This window comes from Salvelinus namaycush, chromosome 19 (genome assembly GCF_016432855.1).
Source record: "Salvelinus namaycush isolate Seneca chromosome 19, SaNama_1.0, whole genome shotgun sequence".
Classification (NCBI taxonomy): Eukaryota; Metazoa; Chordata; class Actinopteri; order Salmoniformes; family Salmonidae; genus Salvelinus; species Salvelinus namaycush.
In genome coordinates, this window is record NC_052325.1 from 25,286,156 (window position 1) to 25,302,415 (window position 16,260).

Consider the following 16,260-nt stretch of genomic DNA (forward strand, 5'->3'; position numbering starts at 1 on the left):
CGGCCTTCCGCGTTTACGGTGGAAGGAGGCAGAGCTACAGCGGTGTTTATCATGCCAGGAGACATCCCAAAAATTGGTCTTCTCACGAAAACGTCTATACGGTTTGGCCAATAAACTGAATCTCATGAACACAATGGTGTTCTCCCTTTTACTCTACGACCCCTACAAGAGTCACGGGACTCATCTGGAGCCGGTAACGCCGATGTGCCAACTTCTGTCTGTAGCGTCTGAACCGTTTGAGCCAAAACTAATATGATCCCACTATGGGAAAGGGGAGACTCTCACCAACATGTTCTACGACCCCCACAAGTGTTACGGAACTCGCCTGAAGGTAACCTAACAAACGAATGAAAGTATGGAGGTAGTTTTGTGCCAACAAAAATAAGGGTTTAAATATGTGTCCAAAAATATATATATATTTCCTGAGCTTTCTTATATCTCTTTTTTGTTGTTGTTGTTGTTGCTATTTCTGAATGTGTTATTCAATGCGTTTCTATGTGTTATAAAAGTAAAGGCCAAATTCTATATTTAATAAAAAAATCTTAAAATATACCTAAAGGCATCTTAAAATTCAAAATCAAATAGCTAAATGATCCATGATATGACCATCTTAAAACTATTCCATATGTTAGCTTAGTACCCCCCCCCCCCAAGTGGTATTAACCTACACATAGGTTAAGTAGGTGATAGACTCACCATATGGGTGGGATAGGGAGACAGATTGCATTTCTTCATTTTGTTAAAGAAGAGGAGGGTCAGCTTATAATATGGTTTGAATTGTTGGCAACAACAGAGCAACAACACATGTTAATAAAACCCAGCTAACTTAGTATTTCAACACAGCAATCAAACAACACGTTAATAAAACCCAGCTAACTTAGTATCTCAACACAGCAATCAAACAACACGTTAATAAAACCCAACTAACTTAGTATCTCAACACAGCAATCAAACAACACGTTAATAAAACCCAGCTAACTTAGTATCTCAACACAGCAATCAAACAACACGTTAATAAAACCCAGCTAACTTAGTATCTCAACACAGCAATCAAACAACACGTTAATAAAACCCAAGTAACTTAGTATCTCAACACAGCAATCAAACAACACGTTAATAAAACCCAGCTAACTTAGCATCTCATCACAGCAATCAAACAACACGTTAATAAAACCCAGCTAACTTAGTATCTCAACACAGCAATCAAACAACACGTTAATAAAACCCAGCTAACTTAGTATCTCAACACAGCAATCAAACAACACGTTAATAAAACCCAGCTAACTTAGTATCTCAACACAGCAATCAAACAACACGTTAATAAAACCCAGCTAACTTAGTATCTCAACACAGCAATCAAACAACACGTTAATAAAACCCAGCTAACTTAGTATCTCAACACAGCAATCAAACAACACGTTAATAAAACCCAGCTAACTTAGTATCTCATCACAGCAATCAAACAACACGTTAATAAAACCCAGCTAACTTAGTATCTCAACACAGCAATCAAACAACACGTTAATAAAACCCAGCTAACTTAGTATCTCAACACAGCAATCAAACAACACGCTAATAAAACCCAGCTAACTTAGTATCTCATCACAGCAATCAAACAACACGTTAATAAAACCCAACTAACTTAGTATCTCAACACAGCAATCAAACAACACGTTAATAAAACCCAGCTAACTTAGTATCTCAACACAGCAATCAAACAACACGCTAATAAAACCCAGCTAACTTAGTATCTCATCACAGCAATCAAACAACACGTTAATAAAACCCAGCTAACTTAGTATCTCAACACAGCAATCAAACAACACGTTAATAAAACCCAGCTAACTTAGTATCTCAACACAGCAATCAAACAACACGTTAATAAAACCCAGCTAACTTAGTATCTCAACACAGCAATCAAACAACACGCTAATAAAACCCAGCTAACTTAGTATCTCATCACAGCAATCAAACAACACGTTAATAAAACCCAACTAACTTAGTATCTCAACACAGCAATCAAACAACACGTTAATAAAACCCAGCTAACTTAGTATCTCAACACAGCAATCAAACAACACGTTAATAAAACCCAACTAACTTAGTATCTCAACACAGCAATCAAACAACACGTTAATAAAACCCAGCTAACTTAGTATCTCATCACAGCAATCAAACAACACGTTAATAAAACCCAACTAACTTAGCATCTCAACACAGCAATCAAACAACACGTTAATAAAACCCAGCTAACTTAGTATTTCATCACAGCAATCAAACAACACGTTAATAAAACCCAGCTAACTTAGTATCTCAACACAGCAATCAAACAACACGTTAATAAAACCCAGCTAACTTAGTATCTCAACACAGCAATCAAACAACACGTTAATAAAACCCAGCTAACTTAGTATCTCAACACAGCAATCAAACAACACGTTAATAAAACCCAACTAACTTAGTATCTCAACACAGCAATCAAACAACACGTTAATAAAACCCAGCTAACTTAGTATCTCAACACAGCAATCAAACAACACGTTAATAAAACCCAGCTAACTTATTATCTCAACACAGCAATCAAACAACACGTTAATAAAACCCAGCTAACTTAGTATCTCAACACAGCAATCAAACAACACGTTAATAAAACCCAACTAACTTAGTATCTCAACACAGCAATCAAACAACACGTTAATAAAACCCAGCTAACTTAGTATCTCAACACAGCAATCAAACAACACGTTAATAAAACCCAGCTAACTTAGTATCTCAACACAGCAATCAAACAACACGTTAATAAAACCCAGCTAACTTAGTATCTCAACACAGCAATCAAACAACACGTTAATAAAACCCAAGTAACTTAGTATCTCAACACAGCAATCAAACAACACGTTAATAAAACCCAGCTAACTTAGCATCTCATCACAGCAATCAAACAACACGTTAATAAAACCCAGCTAACTTAGTATCTCAACACAGCAATCAAACAACACGTTAATAAAACCCAGCTAACTTAGTATCTCAACACAGCAATCAAACAACACGTTAATAAAACCCAGCTAACTTAGTATCTCAACACAGCAATCAAACAACACGTTAATAAAACCCAGCTAACTTAGTATCTCATCACAGCAATCAAACAACACGTTAATAAAACCCAGCTAACTTAGTATCTCAACACAGCAATCAAACAACACGTTAATAAAACCCAGCTAACTTAGTATCTCAACACAGCAATCAAACAACACGCTAATAAAACCCAGCTAACTTAGTATCTCATCACAGCAATCAAACAACACGTTAATAAAACCCAACTAACTTAGTATCTCAACACAGCAATCAAACAACACGTTAATAAAACCCAGCTAACTTAGTACACAGCAATCAAAACAACACCAAACAGCACGACTTCCTTCCCTTCCCTAATCCACCTACATCCTCCTGTGTCTCTACCTCTGCCATAGTCTGTGTGTGTGTGCGTGGTTGTGGTTGTGGGTGTGTGTGTGTGTAGTATGTATGTCTGTGTGGTTCTGTGTTTATTTGTCTACCAGTTGCACTACTGGCCTTGCAGTCTCCTGCAGCCAATCCCTCCTCTGAACTTTAAGTGTTAGAGTTACTGGCTGGCTGGAGCTGAAGGTAATCCACTAATTCGTTCCATAGAGCTGCCAGCCTTGGTTTCCCCCAGCCATATATTAACTACCAGCACTAGAAAACTTAGAGGTTACTTTATAAGGTTGAACCAAACACACTTACCGAACACTGACTTTTAATGTCTCATGTTTATTTAGGCCCAGGTTTGAGGCCCAGTTTGTGTAATTGACATGACCTTTGAGAGTGGGAACTCCTCTATGTAAAGTTAGACAGGTTCAGAACATTTTTAAAAGGCAGAGAATGGGTTTGATTATCATATGGTACACTGAATATTATGCGGAAACCAATGTCTTTCTGAAAAGAGGGGGGTAGGAGCGAGAAAGAGTGCTGATCAAGTCCTCAAGGTGAATCATGGATAATTACTCACGTCATTGGCTGACGGGGGCAGATAAGCATTTTGCCATGAGAGCCAGACCCTCTGAAATGATTTCTGATAACGCAGTGGCATGGGGGCCACACACACACACACACACACACGCACGCACGCACACACACACACACACAGACGTTGACAGTGACAGATGGGCCCCTGGTCTTCTGCCGCTGTAAGCAAAGTGCTACCCGGTGTTACAGCACAAAATGCTTCAGTGTTACAGTAAAAACGGTACCCTAACCGCACTGTGCACACCTGCCTCATTCTGACTCACAGTCATAGCCCTGGGGTCTGGGTAATGGTCAGTAATGTACAATGCACCCCTTGACTTTTTCCACATTTTGTTACGTTACAGCCTTATTCTAAAATAGAGTAAATCGTTTTTCCCTCATCAATCTACACACACAATACTCCATAATGATGACGTAAAAGCAGGTTATTAGATTTATTTTTGCTAATTTATTACAAATAAAAAATGGAAATATCATATTTGCATAAGTATTCAGACCCTTTACTCAGTACTTTGTTGAAGCACCTTTGGCAGCGATTACAGCGATTACAGTCTTCTTGGGTATGACGTTAAAAGCTTAGCACACCTGTATTTGTGGAGTTTCTCCCATTCTTCTCTGCAGATCCTCTCAAGCTCTGGCAGGTTGGATGTTGAGGGTTGCTGCAGCTATTTTTAGGTCTTGGCTGGGCTTAGGGTTAATGTCCTGAGCGCTCTGAAGCAGGTTTTTATCAAGGATCCCTCTGTACATTGCTCCATTCATCTTTCCGTCGATCCTGACTAGTCTCCCAGTCCTTGCCACTGAAAACCATCCCCACAGCATGATGCTGTCACCACCATGCTTCACCGTAGGGATGGTGCCAGGTTTCCTCCAGACGTGACGCTTGGCATTCAGGCCAAAGTGTTCAATGTTGGTTTCATCAGACCAGAGATTCTTGTTTCTCATGGTCTGAGAAGCCCTTTAGGTGCTTTTGGCAAACTCCAAGCGGGAGTGGCTTCTGTCTGGCAACTTTACCATAAAAGCTTGATTGGTGGAGTGCTACAGAGATGGTTGTCCTTCTGGAAGGTTCTCCCATCTTCACAGAGGAACTCTGGAGCTCTGTCAGAGTGACCATTGGGTTTTTGGTCACCTACCTGACCAAGGCCCTTCTTCCCCGATTGCTCAGTTTGGCCGGGTGGCCAGCTCTAGGAAGAGTCTTGGTGGTTCCAAACTTCTTCCATTTAAGAATGATTGAGGCCACTGTTTTCTTGGGGACCTTCAATCCAGAATTTTTTTGGTACCCTTCCCCAGATCTGTGCCTCGACACAATCCTGTCTCTGAGCTCTACGGACAATTCCTTCGACCTCATGGCTTGGTTTTTGCTCTGACATGCACTGTCAACTGTGGGACTTTATATAGACAGGTGTGTGCCTTTCCAAATCATGTTCAATCAATTTATTTTACCACTGTCACATTCTGACTGTTATTTTCCTTTGTTTTGTCTTTATTTAGTATGGTCAGGGCGTGAGTTGGGGTGGGCAGTCTATGTTATTTGTTTCTATGTTTAGGTTTGTTCATTTAGCCTGATATGGTTCTCAATCAGAGGCAGGTGTTTTGCATTGTCTCTGATTGGGAGCCATATTTAGGTTGCCTGTTTTCACTGTTGGTTTGTGGGTGTTTGTCTTCCGTGTCAGTGTTTGTTGCCACATGGGACTGTTTCGGTTAGTACTTTTGTTATTTTGTATTGTGTCTTGTTTTCGTGGATTATATTAAAACATGGAAACTTACCACTCTGCGTATTGGTCCTCCGATCCTTCTCGCCTCTCCTCGTCAGATGAGGAGGAAGAGATAGACAGCCGTTACAGAAACACCCACCAACCAAGGACCAAGCAGAGTGGTAAAGGACAGGAGCAGCGGCAGAAGACACAGGACTCATGGACTTGGGAGGAGATTCTGGACGGCAAGGGACCCTGGGCTCAGCCAGGGGAATATCGCCGTCCCAAAGCAGAGTTGGAGGCAGCGAAGGCAGAGAGGCGCCGGTATGAGGAGGCAGCGCGGCGACGTGGTTGGAAGCCCGAGAGTCAGCCCCAAAAATGTCTTGGGAGGGTGCACACGGGGAGTGTGGCTAAGCCAGGTAGGAGACCTGAGCCAACTCCCCATGCTTACCGTGGAGTGAGAGGGCGTCGTACTGGTCAGGCACCGTGTTATGCGGTGGAGCGCACGGTGTCCCCAGTACGCGTGCTTAGCCCAGTGCGGGCTATTCCACCTCGCCGCACTGGCCGGGCTAGGTTGGGCATCGAGCCGGGTGCCATGAAGCCGGCTCAACGCATCTGGTCTCCAGTGCGTCTCCTCGGGCCGGCGTACATGGCACCAGCCTTACGCATGGTGTCCCCGCTTCGCCAGCATAGCCCAGTGCGGGCTATTCCACCTCGCCGCACTGGCAGGGCTACGGGGAACATTCAACCAGGTAAGGTTGGGCAGGCTCGGTGCTCAAGAGCTCCTGTACTCCTTCACGGTCCGGTATATCCGGTGCCACCTCCACGTGGCAGCCCCCCGCACCAGGCTGTCTCTCCGGTTTCTCTCTACAGTTGCTCCCGCCTGTCCAGCGCTGCCAGAGCCTTCCTCTTCTCCAGCGCAGCCAGAGTCTCCTGTCTGTCCTGAGCCGCCAGAGTCTCCCGTCTGTCCAGCGCCGTCTGAGCTGCGCGTCTGTCCAGCGCCGTCTGAGCTGCCCGTCTGGCCAGAGCCGTCAGTCAGCCAGGACCTGCCAGAGCCGTCAGCCAGCCAGGAGCTGCCAGAGCCGTCAGTCAGCCAGGACCTGCCAGAGCCGCCAGCCAGCCAGGAGCTGCCAGAGCCAGTCAGCCAGGACCTGCCAGAGCCGTCAGTCAGCCAGGACCTGCCAGAGCCGTCAGTCAGCCAGGACCTGCCAGAGCCGTCAGTCAGCCAGGAGCTGCCAGAGCCGTCAGCCAGCCAGGAGCTGCCAGAGCCATCAGCCAGCCAGGAGCTGCCAGAGCCGTCAGTCAGCCAGGACCTGCCAGAGCCGTCAGTCAGCCAGGAGCTGCCAGAGCTGCCTGTCAAGCCGACAATGCCGGAATTGCCTTTTACTCCGGTGCTGCCGGAGTATCCTGTTCATTCGGGACCCATTGCTAGGGTTCCCAGGCCAAGGTTGGCGGCGAGGATCGCCGCTCATAAGAGTTTTTTTTTTTTGCGGCCGGAGTCCGCACCTTTGGGGGGGGGGTACTGTCACGTTCTGACTGTTATTTTCCTTTGTTTTGTCTTTATTTAGTATGGTCAGGGCGTGAGTTGGGGTGGGCAGTCTATGTTATTTGTTTCTATGTTTAGGTTTGTTCATTTAGCCTGATATGGTTCTCAATCAGAGGCAGGCGTTTTGCATTGTCTCTGATTGGGAGCCATATTTAGGTTGCCTGTTTTCACTGTTGGTTTGTGGGTGTTTGTCTTCTGTGTCAGTGTTTGTTGCCACATGGGACTGTTTCGGTTAGTACTTTTGTTATTTTGTATTGTGTCTTGTTTTCGTGGATTATATTAAAACATGGAAACTTACCACTCTGCGTATTGGTCCTCCGATCCTTCTCGCCTCTCCTCGTCAGATGAGGAGGAAGAGATAGACAGCCGTTACAACCACAGGTAGACTCCAATCAAGTTGTAGAAACATCTCAAGGATGATCAATGGAAACAGGATGCACCTGAGCTCAATTTCGAGTTTCATAGCAAAGGGTCTGAATCCTTATGTAAATAAGGTTTTTCTGTTTTTTATTTTTAATACATTTGCCCAAAAATGGGGTATTGTGTGTAGATTGATGAGGGGGAAAAAACAATTGAATACATTTTTAAATAAGGCTGTAACGTAACAAAATGTGGTAAAAGTCAAGAGGTCTGAATACTTTCCGATTGCACTGTAGATTAAGAGTTTATGACACGTTGTTAGGATGTGTCATAATCTCACGTTTCACATCTTTTCACATCTTTGAAAGAAGAAATCCCTAGCAATTTACCCTCACCAATTTACAGATATATTCCACATTGTCCGAGGAACCAGAAGAGGAACTCATCTCCAACTGCATATGAAGTGTGGAATAATGAGAAACTCTACATGGTGCTGGGAGCCTGAGGTCTGGCCCTACACACACTATGCTCTCTTGGCATCGCTTCATCCAATCCCAGAGAGACACACTACATTACTGCTCTCCAGTCCAGAGCTTAATGGCACAGCTCTTTTGGCCAGCGTCCACCACTCCTCAGTCTCCACGTATTGTAATATCCAAACTCATTTAGTCACCATAGCACCATATTTCCCCCAAATACATACTGACTGACTGACAGAGTGAGAGGTCCCCAGCTGCACTGGGAGAGAAGAGAAAGCCCATCCATAAACGAGAGATTAGCACATGGTGGGGCTTGGAGAGAGGCTGCTATAGTGGGGGACTATAAAGGGGTTTGGAGGAGGGGTGTAGAGTGTGTTATGGTTTCTCTCTGGTCAAAGCTGTGATGAAAAGCTTCTGACTGATGTGGTGCAGTTGTCACGGCGACCCAGAGCAGGAAACTAAAGCTGCTCTCCGCTCTGCTCTTCTCTTTGGTGGCTACCGCCAGGCTGTGGGAATGGAGAAAAAGAGAGAGAAAGAAATAAAGAAATAGAGAGGGGTTTTCCACCTCTCCCGATGATTTGTGTCTCAATCTAACAGCTGAAACCGACTCATTATTGGACACTAGTCAGATCAATGGCGCTTCAGGTTTCACCACTTTGACCTTCTGTGTTGGGTCACAGCCATCAATATCAGCAGTCAAACTCCATTTAGTTTCTAAACCCTTGAATGCATGTATTTGAACTATAAAAATACATATGGTGCACGAAATAGTGTTCAGGAACAAGCGTTGATATTATTTATCACAAAAAAACAAGGAAACAACCAAATTTGTTGTAAATGTGTCTAAATGTGTCATTTGACTGAAGCTATCCCTCAGTCCTTTGAAGTGCCCTGTGCAGACTGCTGATTGGTCAGTTTGTCAGAGTGTCTGATGTGGTCGTTAGGTGGACCAGCCTCAGTGTCTCAGGTTCCCCCCGGTTTTACTGCTGCAGCCTGTTCTACCTACAGCACAGATCACAGAGCCCTTATCCTCCTCTCAGCCAGGGGCAAGTTCACACACTGACCTCCCTATGACCCCCCCACAGTTGTGACCTGGGGTCAGAGGTCAGGGGTAGTCATACTAGTGTGTAGCCCAAACCGTTCGGACGCTACAGACGTTTTTATGAGAAGACTGGTTTTCTCCTGGCCTGACAAACACCGCTGTAGCTCTGCCACCTTCCACCACAGATGTGGAAGGCCGACATTGACTAGTGCGGTAGATTGAGACGATGCCCATGCAAAAAACAGATATCTCTAGCTGAAACAGATGGATTTTGATGAGATTTTAAAATTATTTATTATTATGTTAAAACGATTTTTTTCGCATGGACATCTACTCTAGGGGCTTTTAACAAAGGCCCCAGGACCAGTTGAAGCAAAATAGCCCCATAACATCAAAGATCCACCACCATATTTTACAGTAGGTTCATTTCTGCTGATGTATTCTCATTTCGACTCTAAACACACCACTGGTGTGCGTGGCCAAAGAGCTTTATTTTCATGTTATCCAATAAATGTAAACACCTGGAGTTGGCTTAACTGCGTTGGTACATGGATTGGAACCGGTGCTTTGGTCAGACGATATGAAGATAGAGCTCTTTGGCCATGCACACCATGTAAAATATGGTGGTGTATCTTGATATTAATTGGTCACAAAATCTACGTTTTTAAATGGCCAACTCAGTCTCCGGACTTAAAACCTATTGAAAACCTGTGGTTTGATTTAAAGAGGGCAGTTAATAAGCGCAGACGAAGGAATGTCCAAATATCTAGAAGGATTCTGTATAGAGGAATGGTCTAAGGTCCCTCCCAATGTGTTCTCCAGCTCAGAAGAAAAGGCTCAGTGCCGTTATCTTTGCAAGGTGAGGTATTGAAAGGTATTGAAAACAGGGGTGTCAATCATTTTGTATTAGTATAAAATAATAAAATGTCTACATTTTTGGGAGCATACAATATACCTCAGAATTTGAATTATACATTTTATACAGTAATTTTTCTCTCCCTCCCTCCCTCCCTCCCTCCCTCCCTCCCTCCCTCCCTCCCTCCCTCCCTCCCTCCCTCCCTCCCTCCCTCCACTCTCTCTCTCTCCCTCCCCCACTCTCTCTCTCTCTCTCTCAATTCTCTCTTTCATTCAAGGGGCTTTATTGGCATGGGAAACATATGTTTACATTGCCAAAGCAAGTGAGGTAGATAATATACAAAAAGGGAAATAAACAATAAAAATTAACAGTAAACATTACACTCACAGAAGTACCAAAAGAATAACACATTACAAATGTCAAATTATGTCTATATACAGTGTTGTAACGATGTACAAATGGTTGAAGTTCAAAAGGGAAAATAAATAAGCATAAATATTGGTTGTATTTACAATGGTGTTTGTTCTTCACTGGTTGACCTTTTCTTGTGGCAACAGGTCACAAATCTTGCTGCTGTGATTGCATACTGTGGTATTTCACCCAGTAGATATGGGAGTTTATCAAAATCGGGTTTCTTTTCAAATTCTTTGTCGATCTGTGTAATCTGAGGAAAATATGTGTCTCTAATATGGTCATACATTTGGCAGGAGGTTAGGAAGTGCAACTCAGTTTCCACCTCATTTTGTGGGCAGTGTGCACATAGCCTGTCTTCTCTTCAGAGTCAGGTCTGCCTACAGTGGCCTTTCTCAATAGCAAGGCTATGCTCACTGAGTCTGTACATAGTCAAAGCTGTCCTTAAGTTTGGGTCAGTCACAGTGGTCAGGTATTCTGCCACTGTGTACTCTCTGTTTAGGGCCAAATAGCATTCTAGTTTGCTCAGTTTTTTTGTTAATTCTTTCCAATGTGTCAAGTAATTATCTTTTTGTTTTCTTGTGATTTGGTTGGGTCTAATTGTGTTGTTGTCCTGGGGCTCTGTGGGGTGCGTTTGTGTTTGTGAACAGAGCCCCAGGACCAGCTTGCTTAGGGGACTCTTCTCCAGGTTCATCTCTCTGTAGGTGATGGCTTTGTTATGGAAGGTTTGGGAATTGCTTCCTTTTAGGTGGTTTTAGAATTTAACGGCTCTATTCTGGATTTTGATAATTAGCGGGTATCGGCCTAATTCTGCTCTGCATGCATTATTTGGTGTTCTACGTTGTACACGGAGGATATTTTTGCAGAATTCTGCATGCAGTCTCAATTTGGTGTTTGTCCCATTTTGTGAATTCTTGGTTGGTGAGCGGACCCCAGACGCCACAACCATAAAGGGCAATGGATTCTATAACTGATTCAAGTATTTTTAGTATTTTTGTCAAATTTTATGTTCCTTTTGATGGTATAGAATGCCCTTCTTGACTTGTGTCTCAGATCGTTCACAGTTTTGTGGAAGTTACCTGTGGCACTGATGTTTAGGCCAAGGTATGTATAGTTTTTTGTGTGCTCTAGGGCAACAGTGTCTAGATGGAATTTGTATTTGTGGTCCTGGCAACTGGACCTTTTTTGGAACACCATTCTTTTTGTCTTACTGAGATTTACTGTCAGGGCCCAGGTCTGGCAGAATCTGTGCAGAATATCTAGGTGCTCTGTAGGCCCTCCTTGGCTGGGACAGAAGCACCAGATCATCAGCAAACAGTAGACCTTTGACTTCAGATTCTAGTAGGGTGAGGCCGGGTGCTGCAGACTTTTCTAGCGCCCTCGCCAATTCGTTGATGTATGTGTTGAAGAGGGTGGGGCTTAAGCTGCATCCCTGTCTCACCCCACGGCCCTGTGGGAAGACATGTGTGTGTTTTTTATGCCTATTTTAACCGCACACTTGTTGTTTGTGTACATGGATTTTATAATGTCGTATGTTTTTCCCCCAACACCACTTTCCATCAATTTGTATAGCAGACCCTCATGCCAAATTGAGTCGAAGGCTTTTTTGAAATCAACAAAGCATGAGAAGACTTTGCCTTTGTTTTGGTTTGTTTGTTTGTTTGTTTGCCACTCTCTCTCTCCCTCCCCCCACTCTCTCTCTCCTCCCCCACTCTCTCTCCCGCTCTCTCTCTCTCCCCCTCCCCCCACTCTCTCTCTCTCTCTCTCCCCTCCCCCACTCTCTCTCCCACTCTCTCTCTCTCCCCCTCCCCCCACTCTCTCTCTCTCTCTCTCTCTCTCTCTCTCTCTCTCTCTCTCTCTCTCTCTCTCTCTCTCTCCCCCCACTCTCTCTCTCCCCCACTCTATCTCTCCCTCCCCCCACTCTCTCTCCTCCCCCACTCTCTCTCTCCCTCCCCCCTCTCTCTCTCTCCCCACTCTCTCGCTCTCCCCCTCCACTCTCTCTCTCTTCCCCCACTCTCTCTCCCCCTCGTCCCTCTCTCTCTCTCCCCCCACTCTCTCTCTCCCCCTCCCCCACTCTCTCTCTCTCTCTCCCTCCCCCCACTCTCGCTCTTCAATAATGGAAACCCAGTAACTCTGTCATTCTGACCTCATAGGCATTTACATGAAGAGGAAGAGTATAGAAACTGAGAAACTGTGTGTGTGTGTGAAAGTGTGTGTACTTATACGTACAATGTGTGTGTGTGTGTGTGTGTGTGTGTGTGTGTGTGTGTGTGTGTGTGTGTGTGTGTGTGTGTGTGTGTGTGTGTGTGTGTGTGTGTGTGTGTGTGTGTGTGTGTGTGTGTGTGTGTGTGTGTGTGAAGGCTAAATCACAGAGGTCATGTATATAATACTACTACAGGGCTGTAGACATGACAGTCTTGTCTAACCAATGTAATTCCACTGTAACGTGATCAGGAGAAGGATTATAAGGTTATTACATATCTCTCTCTCTGAAACACCAGCTCTCCTCTCTCACTGCCCCGCTGCCAGAGGTGTGTGTGTGTGTGTGTGTGTGTGTGTGTGTGTGTGTGTGTGTGTGTGTGTGTGTGTGTGTGTGTGTGTGTGTGTGTGTGTGTGTGTGTGTGTGTGTGTGTGTGTGTGTGTGTGTGTGCTCATTGGCCTGGCTTCATAGCCAATGCACACATGGGTATAGGGTTAGGGCTTTGCCAAACATACCAACTGGTTTCCCCATTTCATTTCTCCCTCTCTTTATCTCTCTCCCTCTCTCTACACCCCCCCCCCCCCCCCCCCCCTCTCTCCCCCTTGTTGGTATCAGTACTGCAAAGAGATAATTATACAAGCCCACTGTCATCATCAGAGCTGGAGAGGAGCGAGAGACTGTGCAGTTGAGAGATGACATCTCATGCTGTGTGTGTGTCAAAGAGAGATGCAGAACGAGAGGAAGAAAGAGTGGAAAGGAGCGAGGGAGGGGTGAAGTTTGTCAGAATGATGTCATGTATGGTAGGGGATGGTCCATGTAATATGCTATTCTCCTGTGTATGAGCTGCACATCATATAAACATTTTCATATGTTTTGGCAGCACTGGTTTAAAGCACAGCCATTCTCTGGAATAGGATAACTCTCTCTCACACACACACACACACACACACACACACACACACACACACACACACACACACACACACACACACACACTCACACTCACACTCACACACACACACACACACACACACACACACACACACACACACACACACACACACACCACAAGTCTCAGTTACTCTGCGCTGCCACCTGGATTTCATTTCTAACCCCTGGTTCCCTCTCTAACCACACTGGCATGCCTGTGTGTGTGTGTGTGTGTGTGTGTGTGTGTGTGTGTGTGTGTGTGTGTGTGTGTGTGTGTGTGTGTGTGTGTGTGTGTGTGTGTGTGTGTGTGTGTGTGTGTGTGTGTGTGTGTGTGTGTGTGTGTGTGTGTGTGCTATCTTATTCCAGTGTGTGTGCATCCCAGAGGGAAGTCATACCAAGACAGTATTAGTGGAAAGAGCAATCACTGAGTCAAATTTGATCAATTTAATTTGCATCATATCGCTGTACATGAAGGTATAAAGTCATAATAGTATAAATCCTGGTTCCTACATCCCACAGTGATCTCCTTTCAGAGAGAGAGGGAGAAGTTTGTTCCTAACCTTGCGCCAGGGATTGCAGCTGAGTAGCTGCTCCTCTTAGGAGTGGAAGCTAAAGTTCTGTGGAATGAAGAGGAGAAAGAGTCCTCTCTAATGCTGTAAAGAGACTTCCATATGTGGAAGACGTGTATGAAAAGAATTCCTGGCTTTAGTAGAGGCCTTGAGAGAGAGAAAGAGAGGGTTAAAAGGAGAGAAATTATGAATGCTGTTGGTTGCCAAATAAATCACTATTATTGTAATAGAAAACACAGACTCTCCGTTCATCATTAAACTAAAGTTCCTCTTACCCAGAGCAGGCCTCTGTGTGTAGGAAATACTTATCCATTCATTTATCCACTCACTCTGATGGAGAATAATGGCATTTAAAGCCATACATTATAACACGTGTCACTTTAACCACAATAATAACCATTGTTCAAGTGTTTCCCTATTCATCACAGCTTTGATTCAATGTTTAACCGCTGGGACAGGGAGACTAAACTACATGATGTATGAGTATCCTGGTGTGTTTAGAAAATGAATTACTTCATTCTCTTTCCTCCCCCCTCCATCTCTCTCCTCCCCCCTCCATCTCTTTCCTCCCCCCTCCATCTCTCTCTTCTCAGTGGGAGGAGATCAGCGGAGTAGACGAGCACTACACTCCCATCAGGACCTTCCAGGTGTGTAACGTGATGGAGTACAGTCAGAACAACTGGCTGAGGACCAACTGGATCCCCCGCCAGTCGGCCCAGAAGATCTACGTGGAGCTAAAGTTCACCCTGAGAGACTGTAACTCCATCCCCCTGGTCCTGGGGACCTGCAAGGAGACCTTCAACCTGCTGTACATGGAGACAGATGAGGACCAGGGCAGTCACTTCAGAGAACACCAGTTCTCTAAGATCGACACCATCGCTGCAGACGAGAGCTTCACCCAGATGGACCTGGGGGACCGCATCCTGAAGCTCAACACGGAGGTCCGGGAGGTGGGGCCTGTTACCAAGAAGGGCTTCTACCTGGCGTTCCAGGACGTGGGGGCGTGTGTGGCGCTGGTGTCAGTCAGGGTCTACTTTAAGAAGTGCCCATTCATTGTGAGGAACTTGGCCTCCTTCCCTGACACGGTGCCCATGGACTCTCAGTCATTGGTGGAGGTGAAGGGCTCGTGTGTCAATCACTCCAAGGAGGAGGAGCCACCGCGTATGTACTGTAGTACAGAGGGGGAGTGGCTAGTGCCCATAGGGAAGTGTCTGTGTAACGTTGGCTATGAGGACAGAGGGAGCTCCTGCCAAGGTAAGACACAGCGTCATAATGTTCACTGAATGCATTTCCTTCTTTCTTTTTCTACTTCTTTCTCCCCCTCTCTCTCCCCTTTATTTTATCTCTCTCTTTCACCTCCCTCCCACTCCATTGCTGAAATATACAGTAACTTCAACATAGGCTCTGAGTGTGTACAGTACCTTGTAATGTTTTGAAAGCGTGGTTTCAGCTGTGGTAAACTCCTGATCTACTGCATATGTACACACACCTTATATCTGTCGGCCATCTCTGGCCTTTGCTCTACCACTAGAAACCAGATACGGGATGTGTGAATGAGGGTTGAGAGAGGAGCTCTGTGTTTTATATGGTAGAGGGACCAGCTTGCAGTAGTTACTGTATATCAGTGAGCTCCTCCTCTCTCACCTCATCAGAACAGAGGAAGGATCATAGTTCTCTGTGTGTGTGTCTGCTGTTGGAGGCCATGGAGAGAGGGGATATCAGAGAGAAGGGTGTGTGCTGCTGAGGACTGGGCCATGAAAGGTTACTGGGCTGGTGTTTTGGGTGTTTTGACTTGGGTGCAGGGCTGGGAAATAGGCCTGGAGAAGATGACGTTGTATCATATGGTGTTTAAAGATATTATAATATGGTGATATAGTGTGTGTTGGTTCCAGTGGGAGCCCAAAGAAATGACTACAGCTCCGACACGTCAAGAGACCATCTATTCCTCTTCTCTCCTTTCAGATGGGAAAGTGCTGTGTTGAGCGCTATGTGAAGATATTGATCTACTCTCTGTGCATTCACTATTCTATGGATGAGTGAGTGGAAGGATGAATGAGTCATGTTTAGTTTAATGAAAGATCAAAGCCAATCTCATAGGTCAAGTTCTGGTGTCAAGGGTAACAGAGAGAAGCTCC

General features: G+C 44.9%; 1 protein-coding gene across 1 annotated transcript in view; it reads left to right on the top strand.

The window, feature by feature from the left end:
• The window catches only part of epha3 (eph receptor A3), a 134,849-nt gene that overhangs the window by 12,270 nt on the left and 106,319 nt on the right, over positions 1-16,260 (top strand). The window contains exon 3 of the mRNA XM_039014696.1: positions 14,719-15,379. Within this exon, the coding sequence (XP_038870624.1) occupies positions 14,719-15,379 (661 nt within the window). The remainder of the gene's footprint in view (positions 1-14,718; positions 15,380-16,260) is intronic.